This window comes from Rana temporaria, chromosome 1 (assembly GCF_905171775.1).
Source record: "Rana temporaria chromosome 1, aRanTem1.1, whole genome shotgun sequence".
Lineage (NCBI taxonomy): Eukaryota > Metazoa > Chordata > Amphibia > Anura > Ranidae > Rana > Rana temporaria.
The window spans coordinates 356,855,253-356,880,274 of NC_053489.1; the positions used below are offsets into that span (position 1 = coordinate 356,855,253).

General features: G+C 45.5%; 1 protein-coding gene across 1 annotated transcript in view; it reads left to right on the top strand.

The window, feature by feature from the left end:
- JAK3 (Janus kinase 3) overlaps window positions 1-25,022 on the top strand; it is a 184,428-nt gene that overhangs the window by 100,799 nt on the left and 58,607 nt on the right. The window contains exons 8-11 of the mRNA XM_040321407.1: window positions 3,804-3,961; window positions 17,946-18,057; window positions 21,343-21,526; window positions 22,678-22,799. Of these exons, the coding sequence (XP_040177341.1) occupies window positions 3,804-3,961; window positions 17,946-18,057; window positions 21,343-21,526; window positions 22,678-22,799 (576 nt within the window). The remainder of the gene's footprint in view (window positions 1-3,803; window positions 3,962-17,945; window positions 18,058-21,342; window positions 21,527-22,677; window positions 22,800-25,022) is intronic.

Here is a 25,022-nt window from a genome sequence, read left to right on the forward strand (position 1 = left end):
TCTAGTGTGTTGCGGTGGTTAAAAGAGAGAAGACAGAGAGATAGAGAGAGAGAGTGTCATTTTTAGTAGGTAGATAGAGCAGGCAGGCAGGCATGCTAGTCAGTTAAGGTTACAGTGTGTAGAGGATATATATGCATTCCAGGTGTTGTATATATATTTATACACTGTATAGTTTAGCTAGATCTGCATTTCCCAATTTACTGGCAGGCAGGTGATTGTGCTAGCTGCAGTATTCTCATGTGGTGTACTGCCTGTGTCCTCTGCAGTGTGCACCTAAAGCTACATGGTGTGTACTGCCTGTGTCCTCTGCAGTGTGCACCTAAAGCTACGTGGTGTGTGTACTGCCCGTGTCCTCTGCAGTGTGCACCTAAAGCTACGTGGTGTGTACTGCCTGTGTCCTCTGCAGTGTGCACCTAAAGCTACATGGTGCGTATTGCCTGTGTCCTCTGCAGTGTGCACCTAAAGCTACGTGGTGTGTACTGCCTGTGTCTGCTGCAGTGTGCACCTAAAGCTACGTGGTGTGTGTACTGCCCGTGTCCTCTGCAGTTTGCAACTAAAGCTACATGGTGTGTGTACTGTCTGTGTCTGTGCTATTTTTCTCAATGATTTTCATCCATATTGCAGGGACCAGACATTACATTAAAGCCGCAAGCAGTTTAAAATTACATTTTTCTTATAGTAATCTCATTTTGTGCAGGGACAGTTCTAAACACGTGCCACTTCACAGGCATACTATAGACACCCAGCAGGTACAATATTTAAAGGAATTTTTAATTATTTTTTTCACTTTAAACATCATTAAAATCACTGCTCCAGAAAAAACGACCGTTTTTAAAACTTGTTTTCCATTGATACATGTTCCCTGGGGCAAGACCCGGGTTCTCAAAGACGTTTTACGACAATAACTTGCATATTAGGCTTTAAAATTAGCACTTTTGAATTCGAACAATCGAGTCCCATAGATGTCAATGGGGTTCTAAATGTTCGCGCGAACGGTTTGTCCATTCGAAGGTTCTGGTGCGAACCGAACGGGGGGGTGTTCGGCTCATCCCTATTAATACCCTTAAGTTAGTTCTTGGATACTAAAAGCTGATATAAGAGAACAAGAAATGCCCCTATATGTTCCTTTAAATTTGGAGCAGTTGGATAATGTCTTGAATAACCTGTGACCCTCTAAACCAGGGGTGCCCAACCTTTTGAAGAGCAAGGGCCACTTAAGCGACTTGGTAACCGGTTGCGGGCCACAATGAGCAGAGAGGATGGATGGCAGCCCACTCGGCTCTATAGAGCCCACTCTACTCTCAGCACACCAAACTCACAGGTAATAACAGTCTATGGCTCAGTGCAGGTAACCCACAGATGCACTTCTCTGCACCTGTAGATCAGTTTGAAAGCAGCCCAGTAACCACTGCAGAACAGAGATGCCCATATGTACACTGTGATTTTAGTAATAAACTTACCTTTAATAACAGTATTCTATTTTATTTGATCCCAAAGCAGAAGGTCGCGGGCCACATCAGAGGGCTCCGCGGGCCACTGGATGGGAGCCCCTGCTCTAAACCCTATATTGTCACTGCACTCCAACCACTTATGCACAGCCCACAGGCAAAAACACTTCTGCCCTTCCGGTGACAGCCATGTGTCACTGTGCTCTCTATTCATCATTGGTCAGGGGACATTAATACAGGTGAAGATGAGGTACTGCCTTGTTTACATGTTTGCGGTGTTCACTTTATATAGTTCTCCAATGTCTAGATGTCACACAAACAGTCATAATGTGACCTGTATTTTGTGCTGCTTTATTTGGTAGTTAGTTTGTGTTAGTGTTAGTTTGAAGGTGACATAGTAGCAGGAGGCCAAATAATCAGTACCAGAAATGGCGACATACTTATATTGACTCGGTTGATTTACTAAAACTGGAGAGTGCAAAATCTGATGCATCTGTGCATGGTAGACAATCAGCTTCTAACTTCAGCTTGTTCATTTGAAAGTGGTTGTAAAGGCTCAAGGTTTTTAGCCTGCATGCAGCAGACCCCAAGCCCCCCCCCCAGGACTTACCTGAGACCGATCTTCCTCCAGCGATGTGCACGAGAGCCTAGGCTCTCCGGGACTCTTCCTCCTCATTTTACTGAGACAGCAGTGGGCACCATTGGCTCCTGCTGCTGACAATCACAGCCAGTGAGATAATGAGGAGGGAGGGGGCAGGGTCGAGCCACAGCTCTGTGTCTGAATGGACACACAGAGCTGTGGCTTTTAAATGAGCTTGCTTGGGTGCCCCCATTGCAAGCTGCTTGCTCTGGGGGCACTTGGCAGGAGGGAGGGACCAAGAGCACCGGCGAGGGACCGTAAAAGAGGAGGATCGGGTTGCTCTGTGCAAAACCATTGCACAGAGAAGGTAAGTATAACATGTTTATTTTATTTTTTTAAGAGAGCCTTTAACCACTAGAATACCGGCCGCATGTAAAATGACGGCTTCACAGTGGCTCTGGAAACTCAACAGGACGTCAATTGACGTCCTGGATTCCTCCGGCCACTGGGGGACGCGCGAGCGCGGCGGCGGCGCGCGCGCCCGGCGCGTCCCCGAGATGCCGATGTGCGTGCCTGGCGGTCGCGATGTCCGCCAGGCACCCACGATCAGCAGTGACAGAGCAGGGACGTGGAGCTCTGTGTGTAAACACAGAGCTCCACGTCCTGTCAGGGGACAGAGGAGACCGATCTGTGTCTCTTGTACATAGGGACACAGATCGGTTACCTCCCCCAGTCACCCCCCTCCCCCCACAGTTAGAACACACCCAGGCTACACATTTAACCCCTTCCTCACCCCCTAGTGTTAACCCCTTCAATGCCAGTCACATTTATACAGTAATTAGTGCATATTTATAGCACTGATCGCAGTATAAATGTGAATGGCGCCAAAAATGTGTCAAAAGTGTCCGATGTGTCCGCCATAATGTCGCAGTCCCAATAAAAAAATCGCAGATCGCCGCCATTACTAGTAAAAAAAAAAAAATAATAATAATAATAATTCTGTCCCATATTTTGTAAGCGCTTATTGCGATTTTTTTTTGTTTTTATTATTTTTTTTTTTTTTTACCAAAAATATGTAGAAGAATACGTATCGACCTAAACTGAGAAAAAAAATTTTGGAAAAAAAAAATTTGGCTATTTATTATAGCAACAAGTAAAAAATATTGAATTTTTTTTCAAAATTGTTGCATTTTTTGTTTTATAGCGCAAAAAATAAAAACCGCAGAGGTGATCAAATACCACCAAAAGAAAGCTCTATTTGTGGGGAAAAAAGGACGCCAATTTTGTTTGGGGAGCCACGTCGCACGACCGCGCAATTTTCAGTTAAAGCGACGCAGTGCCGGAAGCTGAAATTTCACCTGGTCAGGAGGGGGGTATATGTGCCCGGTATGGAAGTGGTTAATATCCATTTTAGCTTTTCCAAAAAAAAAATGGAAGATGATTGGTTTCTATGCAGAGCTGCACCAGATTTTACACTCCCCAATTTTAGTAAATCAAGTCAACCCCTATGTGACAGCCAGGGTGTGTGCAGCTGTGTTTCAAATATCATATTTGGTATTATGTGTGCTTAAACCACTGAAAGTTTTTTTTTTTTTACATTTAGCAATATAATTATTTAACATTGACAACATTAATCTGCATGGAAAGCCCAAATGCAGCAATTTTTTCTCAATAAAACAGTTCTACTGAAATTGTATTAGTATATTTTATAAATCTTTCAAAAGAAATCTATATTACTTGATACAGTATATTGGTCCTTTTTTTCTTTGTTCAAGGAGGCACAGTTTTCAGTCTTGAAGGAAGCCTTGTCTTTTGTATCGCTTGTCGATGGATATTATCGATTGACTACAGATTCTAACCATTATTTTTGTGAGGAAGTGGTCCCACCAAGGCTGAGGTGGAATTTGGAGAATCAGTGTCATGGACCCATCACGTAAGTCATTGATTTATAGAAACACACACATTTACAATCCATCTATTCTTCTTCAATACAAAATTTCGAAAAAAAGCTATGGTGAAGGTTCCTGCATTTATAATGAGCTACAAGACAGTAAATGATCGATGAAATGAGACCACTGTGTGAGATATTCCAAATAAACATGCCATCTCAATTGTTTTGGCTACAGCATTTGTTTTATTTGCAAAATGCTCAATTTATACAGCAGTAAAGATCATATTCAGCTGACATTTTATTTTCAGCAATGTGAGACAATAAGACAGGAAAATAGCAATCAAATTACTTGCTGTGGCAAATAACATGCATTATAGTCTAATCAACTGGGCATAATAAATGTAACAAATGGAGATTCTTTGATGGCATTGATTATTAGCATTTGTTTTTTGTAGCATGCACAAGGTATTTGATTTTATAGAAAAAAGCTTTTATGTCTAGGATGTGAGACCGGGAAAAATTTCTAAATAGTACATAGGCAACTGACAACACCTTTTAACCACTTGAGACCCGCGCTGTAGACGTCCACAGCGCGGCTCTCAAGTGCCGGGTGGACATCCCTGGACGTCCTGTTGTTTACATTCCCCGTGTGCGCCGCTCTGTGCCCGGTGCATCGCTAGGAAGCCAATGCGCGTGCCTGGCGGCCGCAATGTCCACCTGTTACACGCGATCGGCGGTGGCAGCAGGGACATGGAGCTCTGTGTGTAAACACAGAGCTCCACGTCCTGTCAGGGAGAGAGGAGACCGATGCTGTGTCCCTTGTACATAGGGACACAGCATCGGTCACCTCCCCCAGTCAGTCCCCCTCCACTCACAGTTAGACCACACCCAGGGAATACATTTAACCCCTTCCTCACCCCCTAGTGTTAACCCCTTCCCTGCCAGTCACATTTATACAGTAATTAGTGCATTTTTATAGCACTGATCGCTGTATAAATGTTAATGGTCCCAAAATTGGGTCAAAAGTGTCCGATATGTCCGCCGCAATATTTCAGGCCTGACAAAAAAAATCGCAGATCGCCGCCATTACTAGTAAAAAAAAATACTCATCATACTAATCATAAATCTATCCCCTATTTTGTAGGCGCTATAACTTTTGCGCAAACCAATCAATATTGCTGATTTTTTAAACAAAAATATGTAGAAGAATACGTTTTGGCCTAAACCGAGGAAAAAAATATATATAAAAAAAATATATATAAAAAAAATTGGGATATTATTATATCAAAAAGTAAAAAATTGTGTTTTTTTTTCAAAATTTTCTGTCTTTTTTTGTATAAAGCACAAAAAATGAAAAACGCAGAGGTGATCAAATACCACCAAAAGAAAGCTCTATTTGTGGGAAGAAAAATGATAAAAATATAATTTGGGTACAGTGTTGTATGACCGCGCAATTGTCATTCAAAATGCGTCAGAGCTGAAAGCTGAAAATTGGTCTGGGCACGAAGGGGGTTTAAGTGCCCAGTAATGAAGTGGTTAAAGTAAACTTTACTTCACTGTGTGTTTTGTCATGTGCTCCTACTTTAAAGTGGCTGTAAACCCTCCAATACAACTTAAGCTCTATGAAATCTAGATCGATGCCTGTGAAAGTTCACTCACTGTGTTAGTTTCCATAGCAATCGTCCTTGAATCTAGAGTGACGTTAGGTGCGATTTGGCACTAGGTATAACCTTTAATGGCACACTATGGGCCTGATTTACTATGCTCTGTGCGCTGCGCTGGTTCATGCGTTAATTAGTACTCCGGGTGGAGGCTTAATTGGGCGCATGAACCAGCGTAGCAGCCGGCGCATTGAAAGTAATATGTAAAGCCGCGCCGAACTCCCTATAGAAGTCTATGGGAGAAATCAAAAGTGTTCATTTTAAAGGCTAATCTGCTAGTTTTGTCCTAAAAAGTGTTTGGGGACCTCAGTCCTGTCCCAGGGAACATGTATCAATGATTTTTTTATTTTTTAAAACGGCCGTTTTTTCGGGAGCAGTGAAATTAATAATTCTTAAAGTGAAACAATAAAAGTGAAATATTCCTTTAAATTTCGTACCTAGGGGGGGTGTAATGTCAGCATGTGAAATAGCGCATTTTTCCCGCACTTAGAACTGCCCCTGCACAACATGACATTCAGAAGGAAAAAAGTCATTTAAAAATTCACACGCGTGAATGTGTAGGGGTTCCCCCAAATTAAATTACCAGGCCCTTCAGGTCTGGAATGGATATTAAGGGGAACCCCGCCGTAAAACCCAAAAAAAAAAGACGTGCGGTTCCCGGCAAATATCCATTCCAGGCCCTTCAGGTCTGGTGTGGATTTTAAGGGGAACTCCACCCCAAATTAAAAAAAAAATTGGCGTGGAGTCCCCCTAAAAATCCACACCAGACCCTTATCCGAGCACGTTGACCTGGCCGGCCGCAGAAAAGAGGGGGGGACAGAGTGCGGCCCCCCCCTCTCCTGAACCGCACCAGGCCACATGCCCTCAACATGGGGAGGATGTCCCCATGTTGATGGGGACAAGGGCCTCATCCCCACAACCCTTGCCCGGTGGTTGTGGGGGTCTGCGGGCGGGGGGCTTATCAGAATCTGGAAGACCCCTTTAACAAAGGGGACCCCCAGATCCTGGCCCCCCCCTATGTGAAATGGTAATGGGGTACATTGTACCTCTACCATTTCACCCCCAAAAAAATGTACAAAGTGTTAAAAATGACAGTAGCCGGTTTTTGACAAATCTTTTAATAAAATCTTCTTTTCTTCTTTCCTTCGGGTTTCTTCCGCTGCTTCTTTCTTGGGTCTTCTCGTCCACATCTTGCCCGACGTGTTCTTCTATCTTCTCCGTCCGTCCTTCAGCCTTCTGGTCCCGCATCTTGCCCGGTGTCTTCTCCTGTTTTCTTCTCGGTCCGCCAGCCTCCTCGTCCGCATCTTGTGTCTTCTCCGGTCTTCTTCTCGGTCCGCCAGCCTCCTCGTCCGCATCTTGTGTCTTCTCCGGACCCAGCGTTTGAATTTGATTTGGCCGCCGTGTTCCCGCTCCTGGGACCCGCCCCCCTCTGACGCCACAAGTAAACTCCTTAGAAGGTCATGTGCGTCAGAGGGGGGTGGGGTCACAGAGCGTCACACAGCGGGGGAATTCAATTTCAATCGCGCCGCCCGGAGAAGAAGATGCCGCCGCTTCCAATTGAAGTTCCCGCCGTGTCACACTCATGTGACCCCGCCCCCTCTGACGCACATGACCTTCTAAGGAGTTTACTTGTGGCGTCAGAGGGGGGCGGGTCCCAGGAGCGGGAACACGGCGGCCAAATCAAATTCAAACGCTGGGTCCGTAGAAGACACAAGATGCGGACGAGGAGGCTGGCGGACGGACGGAGAAGAGAACAGGAGAAGACACCGGGCAAGATGCGGGACCAGAAGGCTGAAGGACGGACGGAGAAGATAGAAGAACACGTCGGGCAAGATGTGGACGAGAAGACCCAAGAAAGAAGCAGCGGAAGAAACCCGAAGGAAAGAAGAAAAGAAGATTTTATTAAAAGATTTGTCAAAAACCGGCTACTGTCATTTTTAACACTTTTGACATTTTTTTTGGGGTGAAATGGTAGAGGTACAATGTACCCCATTACCATTTCACATAGGGGGGGGCCAGGATCTGGGGGTCCCCTTTGTTAAAGGGGTCTTCCAGATTCTGATAAGCCCCCCGCCCGCAGACCCCCACAACCACCGGGCAAGGGTTGTGGGGATGAGGCCCTTGTCCCCATCAACATGGGGACATCCTCCCCATGTTGAGGGCATGTGGCCTGGTGCGGTTCAGGAGAGGGGGGGGGGGCCGCACTCTGTCCCCCCCTCTTTTCTGCGGCCGGCCAGGTCAACGTGCTCGGATAAGGGTCTGGTGTGGATTTTTAGGGGGACTCCACGCCATTTTTTTTTTCAATTTGGGGTGGAGTTCCCCTTAAAATCCACACCAGACCTGAAGGGTCTGGTATGGATATTTGGGGGGACCCCACGCCATTTTTTGGGGTTTTTTTTTACGGCGGGGTTCCCCTTAATATCCATTCCAGACCTGAAGGGCCTGGTAATTTAATTTGGAGGGACCCCCATTTTTTTTTTTTTTTTTTTATTATTTTTAATGAGCAATGACTGTATTCTTTATAGCCATGAGTACTTTAAACTTCCTTTTTTTTGTTTCACTTCAGAAATGACATCTTGTACAGGGACAGTTCTAAGCACGGGAAACATGCGTGTACCCCCCCCCCCCCTGTCTGAAATTTAAAGGAATATTTCACTTTTATTATTTCACTTTAACCACTTCCATACCGCGCCTATTCTGGCACTTCTCTCCTTCATGTAAAAATTATATTTTGTTCCTGGGAAATTAATCAGGACCCCCAAACATTATATATAATTTTTTAGCAGACACCCTAGGGAATAAAGTGGCGGTCATTTTTTATTTGATTTCCAACGGTATTTGCGGTCGCTGGTTCGAATCCAGCCCGTGACACCATCTGCATGGAGTTTGCATGTTCTCCCTGTGCCTGCGTGGGTTTCCTCCCACAATATAAAAACACGCTGTAAATCGGATCCGGTCTAAATAAGCCCTAATATGCAGTAGTATATTTAGGTTTTGTTCTGCCCTAGGCCTGACTACATATCTGCACCTCCTAATAGAAAAATGACCCACCCCATTCCTGTCAAGGTCACACCCTGTTTTTGTATGACCCGCCCAGTAATTTTCAGGGGACCCACACACTAGTTCTGGGGGGGCACTGGATTCCCTTAACCACTTCCATACCAGGCACTTACGCACCTTCCCGCCCAAGCCAATTTTCAGCTTTCAGCACTGTCGCACTTTGAATGGCAATTGCGCGGTCATACAACACTGTACCCAAACAAAATTGGCATCCTTTTTCCCCCACAAATAGAGCTTTCTTTTGTTGGTATTTGATCACCTCTGCGATTTTTTTTTTTGCGCAACAACTAAAAAAAGACAGCAAATTTTGAAAAAAAAAAAACGTTTTTTTTTTTTGTCTGTTAATTTTTTTGTAAATAAGTTTTTCTCTTTCAATTACGGGCACTGATATGGCGGCACTGATGGGCACTGATGAGATGGCACTGATGGACATCGATGAGGTAGTACCGACGGGCACAGATGAGGTGGCATTGATTGGCGGCGCTGGTATGCGGCACTGATGGGCACTCATGGGCACTCATGGGCGGCACAGATGGGCACTCATGGGCGGCACTTATGGGTGGCACTGATGGATACTTATGGGTGGCACAGGTGGGCACTGATAGGTGGGCACTGTGCATGGATGGGCACTGTGGGGTGGCACTGATGGACACTGTGGGGTGGCACTGATGGACACTGTGGGGTGGCACTGATTTTCCCAGGTTGCCAGTCAGTGCCCATTTGTGGGCACTGATTGGCATCTTTTTTCTTTTTTTTTAATGCTTTTTGTTTTTTTTTCCATATTTTTTTTGTTTTTTTGCCCACCCTGGTGGTCCAGGGTGGGCATCCCTGGTGGTCCAGTGTGGTCATCCGAGGGGGGGCTGCGCTGATAAACAATCAGCGCGAACGCCCCCTGTCAGGAGAGCCGCCGATCGGCTCTCCTATACTCGCGTCTGTCAGACGCGAGTGAGGAAGAGCCATCGATGGCTCTTCCTGTTTACATCGTGATCAGCCGTGATTGGACACGGCTGATCACGTGGTAAAGAGTCTCCGTCTCCGTGAGAGACTCTTTACCGAGATCGGAGATGCAGGGTGTCAGACTGACACCCCGCATCACCGATCGCCGCGCTGCGTGCCCCCACAGGCGCGCGCGGCATGAAATCCTGCAGGACGTCCTGTCAGGATTGTGTAACCACTTCCCGGACGTAAATCGGCCATAGGCTGGGCGGGAAGTGGTTAATTTGCATAGTTTTTCTCTCACTTCCTGTTTGGCTATGGGGCAGGAAGTGAAGGCAAATCTCCCCAATTGGACACAGATAATACAAAATAAACTGACAGGGCCTATAACCCTCCCTCACTCTATCCAAAATTAAAGAAAATAAAAAGTGTTGATTATAGTTCTAGTCAGGGGCGGACTGACCATTGAGTCACTCGGGCACTGCCCGAGGGCCCCATGCCACTAGGGGGCCCCATCCGGGTTGCCAGGCTCAGTAAAACCAGGGACAGTATGTAAAAATCTGTGTTTTTTTTAGATCTGTCCCCGATATGTCCGAAAATGACATGCTTTTAATGTGAATATCCCAAGATTTTAGCTGCCCGCCTCTGCACTACCTCCTGGCGTGGTGGCCATCTGTAAGCCAGAGGGGCCCCATCCTCTTCTATTGCCCGGGGGCCCCATGAGTTGTCAGTCCGCCCCTGGTTCTAGTTTAAGCACAAATTTCATAGAGTTTTATTGAGAGGCCTAAGAAAATATAACCATGCCAATAGGCCAGGATACAGCGTGGCTAATATGTATGAATGTGTGTGTTAGAGCACCCCACCCAATGTTAACTAAAAAATTATTAATTTGCAAATAAGTATTATCTGCTTATTTTTTGGGGATGTCTGCACCCCTGATAGTGACAACATTTGTGAGGTGTCTTCACCCTTTCTAATTCAAATTCATTCACTTCCTGTCACATAGCCAAACAGGAAGTGAGGGTAAAACCTTACTAATATCTTTTATTGGGGACACAGAGATCAATCTAAATAGTTTCCCATTATGTAAATTGCACTCTAGTATTTTGCTGTGTACACCCCAAATTATTAGGGATCTTGGACTTTGGGGTCCATTTACTAAAGGCAAATCCACTTTGCACTACAAGTGCAAAGCAAGGAAGAAAACAAAACAACTTTGCTTCTACAGGATTGGATGTTAAAACCATCAGTGCTTCCTCTGATTTTCAGCAACTATGCTTGTACTGCAGAGTGGCTTTGCCTTTACTAAACCCCAAACTAAATAATCCTTTGGGGCAGGGATCCTCAAACTACGGCCCTCCAGCTGTTGTAGAACTACACATCCCATGATGCCTTGTAATGCACTGACATTCACAGACATGACTAGGCATGATGGGAATTGTAGTTCCTGAACAACTGGAGGGCCGTAGTTTGAAGACCCATGATTTGGGGTGTACACAGCAGTGCTGGAGTGCAATTTGCTTAATGGGGACACTAGTTAGATTGACCTGTGTCCCCAAGAAAAGACACTGGTAGGGTTTTAACCTCACTTCCTGTTCAGCTGTGTGACAGGAAGTGAAGCCAATTTTAAGAAAAGGGACACAAAGCTCAACACCAAAAAAAAAAAAACACAAGCAGGGGTTCTAACACTCACTTGGCTTCCCTCAAACACCCACAATTAGAATAGGATTGCTAGATTTAAGCACAGTGCTGTAAATCAGCACTTCAAGCCTGTCCACCAATAGCAACCCCCCCCCCAGGCCATGTTTGCAGGTTTTCCTTCATCTTGCACATGTGCTTTAAAAGACAGTCTGGATAGCAATTCTTAAGAGAAATCCACAAAACATGTCCTGTCGGGGGGTACTTGAGGGCTGAGGACCACTACAGTTAAAAGAAAATACTTACCAGTTTTTGTCTTTAAAGTCATGGGGAATAAACATGGCAAACATTTCATGATTACACACCAGGAAAGAAGCTTAGACAAAAATCACACCTAATTTGTTAGGCCCTAACCTAGTTCAGCTGCAGCTGTCAAAATATGTTGCATGAAAAAGTAACAAAAAACAAACTTCAAAATTTTAAAGTAATTTTTATTGGTCAACAAAACAAGGAAAGAAAAAAAACAAACAAACACACACAAACAAAAATACATTTCAAAACTCAAAATAAACAGATTTAAAGTCGCAACATCTTCACAATTTTTTCATAAAATAAGGCAGCAGAGACAAATACATCAAAGTGAACATCATTTAAAAATAAACAAAAACCATTGGCAAAATAAAAACCCATGCAACAAACCACATTTGTGTTCCACAACAGCATTTCTGCCTGCCCCTATGAGGGCAGCTGAGGACTGATCGATGAACGGTTTTTATAACATGTGCTAGTAATGAAGCAATTGAAATCACATGAACAAATTGCAGTCTCTAGTGTGGGTGAGCTTACACCTGGTTAATTAACCCAACCCACGCTCTCTGACCATCCAAGAGATTTTCACCTTTTAAAAAGAAAGGATTTTTTCTAAGTGTTTGAGCATGCTCAGTTCATCACACATGTAGGAACCAAGCTGCAATGGCATGAGTTTTTTTTTTTTTCCCCTGATCTCATGCTTTCCAGCCTGGCCTGGTCATTGACCAGCAATATGGTCCAGGGCTCAAGTGGTTAAAAATTAACAAAACACAAAAGTTAGCCCAATTTTTGGGGATAATGTGAAAGATGATGTTAGACCGAGTAAATAGATACCTTACATGTCACGCTTTACTATTGGAAACACTCCTGCAATGGGGCCAAAATTAATTCCGTGAATATCCCCATAGGCGACCTTTTTCTTTTTTTTCCAGGTTACCAGTTTATAGTTACAAAGAAGGTCTAGTGGTAAAAGTATTGCTCTCGCTCTAACGCACGCGTCAATACCTCACATGTGTGGTTTGAACGATGTTTATATATGTGGGCGGGACTTGCGTAAGTCCCGCCCACATATGTAAAAAAAAAATTACTTTTTGCTATAATAAATATCCCCAAAAATATATATTCTAAAAAAGAAAAAACCCTCAGTTTAGGCCGATACGTATTCTACATCTTTTTGGTTCCAAAAAATCGCAAATAGCGTTTAGTGTTTGGTTTTGGCAAAAGTTATAGCGTCTACAAAATAATTTTTTTTTTTGTTTTAACTAGTTATTGCGACATTATGGCGGACACATCGAACACTTTTTTGGAACCATTGGCATTTTTCTAGCGATCAGTGCTGTAAAAATGCATTGCTTACTCTAAAAATGCCACTGGCAGGGAAGGGGTTAACACTAGGTGCGAGGGAGGGGTTAAATATGTTCCCTGGGTGTGTTCTAACTGTAGGGGGGGTGGGACTGACATGTGTAAATGACAGATCGCTGTTCATGAAGGGGAACTCCAGACCCCCAAAAAAAAAATAAGGTGGGTTCCCTCCAGGTGCATACCAGGCTCTTAGGCTTGGTCTGGAACATAAGGGGTTAAACCCGCGCAAAAAAAAACAGCGTGGGGTCCCCCCCAAGATCCAAACCAAGCCCTTATCCCAGGCACGCAGTCTGGTCAGATAGGAATGGGGGTGGGGACGAGCGAGCGCCCCCCTCCCTCCTGAGCCATACCAGACCACATGCCCTCAACATGGGGGAGTGTGTGCTGTGGGGGAGGGGGGCACTGCCCCCCCACCCCAAAGCACTCTTGTCCCCATGTCGATAGGGACAAGAGCCTCTTCCCGACAACCCTGGCCGTTGGTTGTGGGGGTATGCGGGCGGAGGGCTTATCAGAATCTGAGAGGCCCCTTTAATAAAGGGGTCTCCAGATTCCGGCCCCCCACCCTATGTGAATGAGTATGGGGTACATTGTACCCCTACCCATTCACCTGGGGAAAAAAATGGAAAAAAATAATACACCACACACATTTAAAAATTAATTTATTAGTCAGCCGGGGGTCTTCTGCCGGGGCCCCCCACCACCACCCCATTAGGCCCCGGGCTTCGCCATCTTCTGCCGGAACCCCCTTCACCAGTGAGGCTCCTGCCTTTGGGGGAGGGTCCCGGGCTACCACGACGGTTTCTGCGGGGGGGGTGCACTGGCACCCCACCCCCGTCTTCAGCGACGTAATTCACCGGGACCCCCTTCACCAGTGAGGCTCCTGCCTTTGGGGGAGGGTCCCGGGCTTCCACGACGGTTTCTGCGGGGGGGGGGGGTGCACTGGCACCCCACCCCCGTCTTCAGCGACGTAATTCACCGGGACCCCCTTCACCAGTGAGGCTCCTGCCTTTGGGGGAGGGTCCCGGGCTTGTACGGTGTCTTCCGCCGGGGGGCGACACCCGCGGGCTTCTGCGATGCCTTCCGCTTCTGCCTGTCTCCTCCGCGGAGCACAGGGCTTGTCTCCGCTGTCTTCTCCCTTCTCTTCCATTCGATGTTGACACGACGAGGTCCGGCGCTGGAATGCCGTCTGAGCAGTGGGCATGGACTTATATAGGGTAATGCCACCATGTGACCTCAACCCATGTGACATCACATTCCCATCATGCCCAGGGAATGTGATGTCACATGGGTTGAGGTCACATGGTGGCATTACCCTATATAAGTCCATGCCCGCCGCTGACACGGCATGTCAGCGCGGAACCTCGTCGTGTCAACATCCAATGGAAGAGAAGGAAGAAGACAGCGGAGACAAGCCCTGGGCTCCCGGAGGAGACAGGCAGAAGAAGGAAGAGAGAAGAAAGAAGACGGAAGAAAGCCCTGGCTCCGCGGGGGAGCCAGGCAGAAGAGGGAGCAGAGAAGACAGAAGAGAAAAGACCGGGGAGTTGGCGCACCCCCGGCAGAAGACCAGGAAGACCGGAACCCTGGCGGAAGGCACCGGAAAGACCGGGGGATAGGCGCCATCCCCCGGCAGAAGACCCCGAAGTCCGGATGCCCCCCCCTAATGAAAAAGAGCTTAAATGGGGTGGGGGCATCCCCATTCCTGTCCGGGCCAGACTGCATGCTTGGGATGAGGGCTTGGTTTGGATCTGGGGGGGACCCCCGCGCCGAATCGGCGCGGGTTTAACCCCTCACGTTCCGGACCAAGCCTAAGAGCCTAATGTAGCCCTGGAGGGGGACCCGCGCCGATTTCAAGTTTGAAATTTGGCGCGGAGTTCCCCTTCAGGGCTGAAAACAGCTCGGAGATTCCCGTGCGCCGCGTCACGCAGCGCATTCACGGGTACGCCGCTTGGTATTTACCAAGATTTTCACGGCGTACTGACAAGGCGCACGGGAATCCCTGACTTTTCTCTCTGCGCATGCCCAGTATGCAAATGAACCTCCCGAGGTTCAGGCGCACTGTGCAAGCGTACGGGGATCTGTTTTCAAAAAACACTTTCCCTTTCAATTCGGCCCGCCAAACACTTCAAAACACGTCACTTCACTTCCCCTGCATCCCCCCACCTCCCCCCCTAATAAACTCCCGCCCGAACCCCCGCAATTTACAGTTTAATGTGCCGTGCGCCAGGTCTGTACTGGTGCACAATGCACCCTCTCCTGGGCGCACGGAGCACATTAGTAACTAGGGAAATACACTGCACTAGCAGCGTATTTCTTTAGTAAATGGCCAAACAGCTGCTACTCCTGCTTTTACTCCATGAGTCATGGAGTAAAGGCTTGGTAAATCAGCCCCTATGTGTGCCTTTTCTGTCTCCTCTGCATGCCGGGTCATCAGTATTCAATAGCTTCCTCTCAGAATGGCACAGAGGGAAGTCTTGCGATGCTGCCTTGCAAGTGATTTAGCTTCAGGTATGGTTTATCTCCCGCACCAATACTCTGCAATACCCCTGCACAATACTCTGCAATACCCACGCACCAATACTCTGCAATACCCACGCACCAATACTCTGCAATACCCACGCACCAATACTCTGCAATACCCACACACCAATACTCTGCAATACCCGGAAAATACTCTGGGGAAAAAAATGCGTTTTAACCACTTCCCGCCCGCCGGACGTCATATAACGTCCTTGACTTTGTGCAGGGATATCTGAATGATGCCTGCAGCTACAGGCATCATTCAGATATCATCTTTTTCAGCCAGCGATTCCCTACACCATAAGAATGATCATGGCGGCTGTTCCACCTCTTGATCGTTCTTATGGGAGGCGAAAGGGGACGTCCCCCCTCCCTTCGCCCTCTGGTGCTTCCGACTCACCGCTACGATCGAAGCCAGGATCGTTTTTTTTTTTTTTAGGCTTCCCAACCTAGAGGTGAGATGTGGGATCTTATTGACCCCATATCTCACTGTAAAGAGGACCTGTCATGCTATATTCCTATTACAAGGGATGTTTACATTCCTTGTAATAGGAATACAAGTGATCAAAACATTTATTTTTGGGGAAAAACGTGTCAAACTAAAATAAATAAAGTAAAATGAACAATAAAAAAATAAATAAAAAATTAAAGCGCCCCTGTTCCCATGTGCTCGTATACAGAAGCGACCGCACACGTAAGTCCCGCCCACATATGAAAACGGTGTTCAAACTACACATATGAGGTATCGCTACGAACGTTAGAGCGAGAGCAATAATTTTGGCCCTAGACCTCTTCTCCAACTAAAAAGATGTAACCAGTAAAAATATTTAAAGCGTCACCTATGGGGATTTTTAAGTAGCGAAGTTTGGCGCCATTCCACAAGCGTGTGCAATTTTGAAGGGTGACATGTTGGGTATATTTTGACTCGGCGTAACTTTATCTTTCATATTATGCAAAAACATTGGGCTAACTTTAATGTTTTTTTTTTTAAAAGAACAAAACTGTTTTATTTCCCAAAAAAATGCATTCGAAAAAATGCTGTGCAAATACCATGCGCGATAAAAAGTTGCAACGACCGCCATTGTATTCTCTAGGGTCTTTGCTAAAAAAGCATATATAATGTTTTGGGGTTCTATATAATTTTCTAGCAAATAAATGGTGATTTTTACATGTAGGAGAGGAATGTCAGAACTGGTCTGGGTGTTCCAGAACGCCTGATGGTGCTCCCTGCATGTTGGGCCTCTGTATGTGGCCACGCTGTGTAAAAGTCGCACACATTTGGTATCGCCATACTCGGGAGGAATAGCAGAATGTGTTTTGGGGTGTAATTTGTGGTATGCGTATGCTGTGTGTGAGAAATAACCTGCGAATATGAACATTTTGTGAAAAAAAATAAAAATAAAAAAAAATCTTGATTTTTGCAAAGAATTGTGGGAAAAAATGACAACTTCAAAAAACTCACCATGCCTCTTTCTAAATACCTTGGAATGTCTTCTTTCCAAAAAGGGGTCATTCGGGGGGTATTTGTACTTTTCTGGCATGTTAGGGTCTCAAGAAATGAGATAGGCCGTCAGTACTTCAGGTGTGATCAAATTGATCAATTTTCAGATATTGGCACCATAGCTTGTAGACCCTATAACTTTCACCCAGACTAAATAATATCCCAAAAAAAAATTTGTTGTTACCAAAGATATGTAGCAGTATACATTTTAGGCCAAATTTATGAAGAGAAATATTTTTTTTGCAAAATTTTATAATAGAAATGAAGAAAAATTCATTTTTTTACAAAATATTCGTTCTTTTTTCATTTATAGCGAAAAAAATAAAAAACGCAGAGGTGATCAAATACCACCAAAAGAAAGCTCTATTTGTGGGAAAAAAAGGACAAAAATTTCATTTGGTTACAGTGTTGTATGGCTGAGTTATTGTCATTCAAAATGTGAGAGCACCGAAAGCTGAACATTGGTCTGGTTATTAAGGGTGTTTAAGTGCCCAGTTGTCAAGTGGTTAAAGCGGACCCTCATTTTTTCAACTCTCCATCTATTAACTTTAATGTTTTAACTTTGGATAGTAAAAATTAATTTTTCTGCCAGTAAATACCTTATACAGCCCACTTCCTGTTTCTTGTCTGGTCATTAGCATAGGCTTATGACATCATGCACAGCTCCCTCTCTCACTCTTGTGAGTGTTTGCCAGGAAGGGAGGGGGGTGACTCATACGAGGGCCAATGAGAGTTGCAGGGCTGCAGATCTGGAGCTGTGCCTCTGTGTGTCTGTGTAAATCCAGGAAATGAACAGGCAGCAGCTTCAGCTGCCCACAGTTAATATCCATGCAGCCAGATGTAGTGGAGGGAGATTTCTGCAGCATATTTGACAAGTACAGAATCACAGTATATGTAAAATAATATGCAAAATGGTAGGAGGGAAGCTTCAGAATGGCAAAGATGTTTTTATTACAAATTATGTGAGCAGACTACAGTTCCTCTTTAATAGAGCTGCCTGTTCTTTTACAAACTCCTCTAATCAGATAGGTCTTTCTTTCAGCTCAGAGTTTGCAATCTGTAAACTGAAGACAAATAACAGTGTGGGAGGCAGTTATGTTCTTCGTTGCTCCCCCCAAGATTATGACAAGTTCTTGCTGACTGTGTGTTTGGAGGTACAACTCTGTTTACTTTTGGTGTAATTTCTGGTCACATTATCATGCCTCTATTTAAGCTTTTATCCTAATACTCAAAAAATCTGCAATATTGGGTGATTTTGTCATAATATTCATTAACCACTTCCCGCCCGGCCTCTAGCCGATTTACGTCCGGGAAGTGGTTTTGAAATCCTGACTGGACGTCCATGGACGTCCTGCAGGATTTCATGCCGCGCGCGCGGCGATCGGTGATGCGGGGTGTCAGTCTGACACCCTGCATCTCCGATCTCGGTAAAGAGCCTCCGGCGGAGGCTCTTTACCACGTGATCAGCCGTGTCCAGCCGTTGATGGCTCTTCCTTACTCGCGTCTGACAGACGCGAGTAGAGGAGAGCCGATCGGCGGCTCTCCTGACAGGGGGGGTTCGCGCTGATTGTTTATCAGCGCAGCCCCCCCCCTCGGATCGCCACACTGGACCACCAGGGAAGCCCACCCTGGACCACCAGGGAAGGGCAAACAAAAATAAAGGGGGCAAAAAAAAAAGTCTGGAAAAAAAAAGCATAAAAAAAAGATGCCAATCAGTGCCCACAAATGTGCACTGACTGGCAACATGGGTAAATCAGTGCTGCCCACAGTGTCCATCAGTTCCACCCCGCAGTGTCCATCAGTGCCACCCCACAGTGTCCATCAGTGCCACCCCACAGTGCCCATCCATGCCCAGTGCCCACCTATCAGTGCCCATTTGTGCCACCCATAAGTATCCATCAGTGCCACCCATAAGTGCCGCCCATGAGTGCCCATCTGTGCCGCCTATGAGTGCCCAGTGCCGCCCATGAGTGCCCATCAGTGCCGCCTATGTGTGCCCATCAGTGCCGCCTATGTGTGCCCATCAGTGCCGCCTATGTGTGCCCATCAGTGCTGCCTATGAGTGCCCATCAGTGCCACATACCAGCGCCGCCAATCAGTGCCACCTCATCTGTGCCCGTCAGTACTACCTCATCGATGTCCATCAGTGCCATCTCATCGGTGCCCATCAGTGCCGCCATATCAGTGCCCGTAACTGAAAGAGAAAACTTACTTATTTACAAAAAAATGTACAGAAAAAAATAAAAACTTAATTTTTTTTCAAAATTTTCAGTCTTTTTTTAGTTGTTGCGCAAAAAAAAATGAAAATTGACTTGGGCGGGAAGGTGCGTAAGTGCCTGGTATGGAAGTGGTTAAATATATAATCCATCTTATCTTGCATTATTTCAGGCATAAAATATCATGGCTGCATCTCTAGACCTGTTTGACATTATTGTTAAAGATGACCATATATTATGCTAACAAACTAAAAATCTGGGCTTGTTTTTGCCATCCCTGCCAGGGTAACTCTTCTTTAGTTAGACTTTGTTGCATACAGTATCATCTGGCTTTGGATGTCATAATAGAAATATTTTCCATTCAAAGCTACTGCTTTATTTTTTGACAGGCAAAGGTTTCTGTTTCTTTAAATTAGGGAGATTATATTACGCTTAATTAAAATACAAAATTATATATGTGTTAAATTCATGAAAGTCCCAATACAGTGCTTGCTGTAAATCCAAAAATTCATAAAAGTCCCAATACAGTGCTTGCTGTAAATCAAACAATTCATAAAAGTTCCAATAAAGTGCTTGCTGTAAATGAAACAATTCATAAAAGTCCCTAAAAGCATTAGTCATGTAATGCATTAGTTAACATTTCTCTACAATTTCCAAACTCATTATATACTGCTGGAGTGAAAAATCTAATATGTTATTAATTATTTATGGTATTGATGCATGAACTACAGATCAGTGTTCATTTTGAAGTCAAATTTCAATTTCGTTTTAGTCTTAGTCTTTTGACTAAAATGGTATTTTAGTTTTAGTCCCATTTTAGTCTTTTGACTAAAATTGCATTTTAGTTTTAGTCATATTTTAATCAACCTAATTGTTTTAGTTTTAGTCTAATTTTAGACGACTAAAATAGTATTCATTTACTCGACTAAAATGTTTTAGTCATTTTAGTCGACGAAATTAACACTGGTTGCAGCTTTACTGTTGGTGATTGAATACAAGTATTTGGAAGAGTGGAGATCAGTGCTTATCTGCATGTTGTATTCCCCATGTTCCCAGAATGCTTTGTTTTCACCTGTGTTACTCTAAAAAGTGATCCATGGTGAATTACTTTTCAGAGAGTGGTACAGGTGTGGCTGACAAGTATTTAGAAGGAAGCAGTATAACCTATTTATTTATTTTTCCTTTTTTGACAACTCAATGTTTATTTTTCAGTGGGAATAACACAGCACAACTGCAAGCCTCATTCACTTACATACATTTTTGTGTACAACCCCATCCAGCTGCCTTTTCTGCTTAAAGGGAGGGGGGGGTGGTTGGGTGGGAAGTAAAACTTTAGCTCAACCACCTCAACCATTTTTACTGTCCTCCCACCTGCGTGAGCAACAGTAATTCGGGGTAGCTGTGTTCAGGAATTGCTTATGTGACTTTGGGGCAAATCCACAAAAACGTAGCCTAACTTAACTTTTACCATTTAAGTTACACTGGCGGAAAATTTGCAGGGGGCGATGACAATTTAAATGAGGCGCGCTCCCGCGCCGGCCGTACTGCGCATGCTCGTGACGTCATTTTCCCGACGGGCAGCGCGCAAAATTACGTTACGCTGGGCTTTGTGGATTGCGACGGGACAATAAAGTTGCGTCGGGTAAAAAAAAAGTTACGCGCCGAAAAATAAAATTCAAAATTTAAAAAAAATAGCGGCGATCGAAAAAAAGGTCTGTTTTTACAAGGTGTAACTAGTTTACACTTTGTAAAAGCATCCCTAATTTTACGTATGCAAACGTAAACTTACGCAGAAAAAACAAAGCTGAAAAGCTTTGTGGATCTCCGTAAGTCCTCATTTGCATACGCAAAGCGGCATTTCAACGCGAAATGCCCCCAGCGGCGGATGCGGTACTGCATCCTAAGATCTGACAGTGTAAGTGTCTTACAGATGTCGGATCTTCTGCCTATCTTTGGAAAACTGCTTCTGAGGATCAGTTCCAAAGATAGGCACAGGGATACGCAGGCTGAACAGCAGTTCCGCCTGCGTATCCCTTTTGAGGATTTGGCCCTTAGATCTTACAGATGTCTTTGCAGTATACTTAACTACTCTATGTTCAGACAGCTTTTACAAAAATAATCTGATCACTGTTTATCCTTCACTCTTTCTTATCTTTCTTATCTTTTTTTATATTTCTTATCTAAGTCAGTCAATAGCACAATTCTTTGTCATATCCTCTACAGACTCCTTTGGGTAAAGACTACCAGGGATGTTGCATTCAGTGCAAGAATGACACCTTCTCTTTGGCTGGTGTCCCGCGTCATTTCTCCAGTTTGCGGAGTTTGCTGGAATATTACCAACAACACAGTCTACGTCTGGGGAATGTGTCCACGTGTCTCACAGTTTGCTGTCCTCCTAGACCCAAAGGTGCCCAAGTACATGCAAATATATTATACTGTTTAAAACTGATAGCTTCTGCAAAGTGGTTTGTTGATAAATGGCTAATATGGATAAAGGCTGTTGCCTTAAATAATGTGATTGTCTTCTTGTGTACATTTTTATACAAGTTTATTTTTTATTAAAGCTGAACTTTTGGCAGATATCAAACACATTCATTAAGGCAGCTCTGATGTTAGTAATTAATGCAATCTTTTTTTTCTAATCCAATTATACTTGGAGAGAGAGGATAAGGACTGAGATCCAATGGGTGTGCTGCATACAAATGTGTAGAAAATGAACATGCTGATAGGAGAGAGCACAATGAGTAGAGGAATATGCTCATCAGTCTACTGCTGCGGTTTTGCTGTCCAGTCAAAAGGCTGGGTGTAGAGAAATGGCACCAATGGCGGCCCGTCCATAGAGGGCACACGGGCACCGCCTCACCTATCCATGCGTCTGGCCCCCTGATCTACATATCAGTGGTGCCGGAACATGCATTTCAAAGCAGGGGGGTGTTTTTTTGAAGCACTTGATTAGAGCCAGAGACTCTGATAGGCTTCAAAAAAGGGTGGCTTCTGAGCGCAGAGCATTGTGCTCCAATCCCACCCTGTTGTGTGATGATGGCAAATGAACTTTCGCTATTTTCACACTAAAGTTCCTCCCCACCAATCAGGAGGCAGGTCCTGAAACTTGTTTCCCGATTGTCCAAAGCGTCAGTTGATCCTATTGGATGTCTAGTGCTTTGGTGGAAGAGGAGACACAAGCTTGACACAAGGCACAAGCTTGAGGAGAGGAGGAGAGGACAACACAAGCGGGTAAGTGCCAGACCGCACAGGGGAGGGGGGTTTGTGCTGTCAGTGGCATGCCACCCGGCATTGGGGGTGCTGTCAATGTCGCGTCGCTGCGGAGGGGGGATGTTGTTTGTTTGCCACTCCCGCCTAAAGGAGAACCCACCAGTCTCCACTGGACAGCACCATTGTATTAGATTAACAGAAATATGAATCCTTTGGCAGGTAAAACCGCTCCTATATATGTTCATTTCATCTGTGTATTAAGATTCTTGTCTGTGGTTCAACATTAACAATAACCGTTTTTATTGGAGAATTAGGCATGTAGCTAAATAATACATTTACTTCCAGAGAAGTCCAACCTACTTATACTGCGAGACAGCTGCCCACAAAGGACCATGTCACCCGCAAAACAAAGAAGGAATATTCCACCACTGACCTTTCACAAAATCCACCTTAAAGACATTACCTTTGTGAGTATGTTAAAGGCAGCTATGTTTTGTATGAAATGAACTGGAGGAAAAGAAAAGCAGAGGTGTTTCCAGTAAAAAGTGGAGACCCGTGTCCAGGGGCGGACTGACCATTGAGGCACTCGGGCACTGCCTGAGGGCCCCATACCACTAGAGGGCGCCATCAGGGTTGCCAGGCTCAGTAAAACCAGGGACAGTATGTAAAAATCTGTGTTTTTTTTTTACATCTGCCCCTGATATGTCCAAAACCGACATGCTTTTGATGTGAAAATCACAAGATTTTAGCTGCCCCGCCTCTGTACTGCTTGTAAGCAGCTGTCAGTGATAGGGCAGTCTAGTGCTGCAAGAGCAAGTGGTAAAGTAATCATATGTGTTCATACTGCAGTCGAATTGTTATGTTTTTGTATGTATTTATGTTTAACACTTCTGCCTCTAGAGTATCTCCAACACCATTTTGGAGGAGCCCTGTGTTCTGATATGCCGCACGAGATCTCGAGAGATTTGGGCGACCATTTTTGGGTGGTTTCTTTTTATAGTAAAGCTCAGGCGCGTGTTAGGGAGAAGACAAGTGGATGTAGATAGGGACAGAGATCCTGCTTGTGAGGGAGAGAGAGGAGAAGCCAGGGAGAGTGTTCCGGCTTGTGAGGGATAGTTTAGCAGTCCTACGGAGTCCTGCAGTGGTAATCTTGGTCGAATGAAAGACTCCCATCTGCTACGGGTAATGTGTTTCCAGCCTCTTCCAATAAGCATTGTGTGCTGGGGTATATAATGTACCATTAAGTGGGAAGTGCCTGTGATACTCAGAAAGACACATCGCTTAGAACAACAGTATCTGTACTGCATATCTGTGCCTCCATGCCTGGAGAGGAACCATTTGCCATTTGATTGTAAAGACTGTTACTACTACCGCCTCTCGGTAATAAACGTTACCTTGTTCAAAGAACTTTACGTGTGTCTCCCTCAGTGAATCGCCGCACCACTCACCCTGCTTACATTTTGGTGTAGTCGGCAGGATGTCAGTTCCATCGTCCTCGAGTGGGGGAGCGGCTAGAGGGTCCTTCATGGCACCGTACGGAGCGGCCTTAGCACTGATTCCAAAATTCAATGGTGCAAATATTCCCCTGACAGATTGGGTGGAGAGACTGGACAGCTCGGTCCGATTGTTCGAAATACCCGCAGCACACTTTGCAGATTTGGCGGTTAATGCGCTAGAAGGAGAAGCCCGCCGGGCTGTAATGGTTCTGCCCGAGAAGGAGAGACATAACAGAGCCGCCATTGTGGCCCGCTTAGAAAGTTTGTATGGTGAGAGTACCTCCATAGCCGAACTCCGTAAGAATTTCTACAGTCGGGAGCAGTATGATCAAGAGACTATTCCTCAATTTGCAGTGGCATTGCAGGAGATCTGGTGCCGGTTGGAGGAGAAAATAGCCCCCACAGGAACTGGAGTTGCTAACCCCGATCAGCTAATACGGGACCAGTTCCTCGCTGGTGTGTGGTCCCCTTCATTAAAAAGAGCCTTGAAGGATCGAGTGAGGGCTGATGGTACAGTAAAGTTTGCAGTGATCCTACAAGAGGCCATCGAGAGGGAACAGGAAGAGTCGAACCATGAACGGGCTGGTGCCAGAAGCCAGGTTACCCGCACTCAGGGAGCGGGTGGCTGGTGGGGCGGGAAGAAGCGACTGCCCCATGCTCTGCCACAGTCTCAACGGTGGAGACGCCCTCGATGGAGAAGGTCGTACGAGACTTAGCTGAGATGGTCGCCTCCCTCAGCCAAGAGGTGGCAGCCTTTGCGGAGAGGGTCAGAACAACCCTGGGCGGTGACCAACCCACTCCGGAGGGACCCAGATACTGACCGAAAATGCTGGCAGTGTGGACGGTTTGGCCACATCGCAAGGGACTGTGCGAAACGGGGAGCCCAGAACGTACAAAGGCATCCTTTAGTGATTCCCATGGTAGAGGGGCGACCCGCGGGAAATGTTCAGTCACCGCCTCAACGTGATCCTACAATGATTTCTGGTTGCCCCGTGGCGACAGTGATGTTCAACAGACAGCCGGCCAGATGTCTGGTGGACACTGGATCAGAAGTCACTACCATGGCCTATTCATTCTATCAGCGACATTTTGGGCCGACCCCAACGCTAGACCCCTCCTGGGTGAGACTGAAAGCTGCCAACAACCTTCCTATTCCAGTAGTAGGGGTCACTTGGATGTCCATGAATGTATATG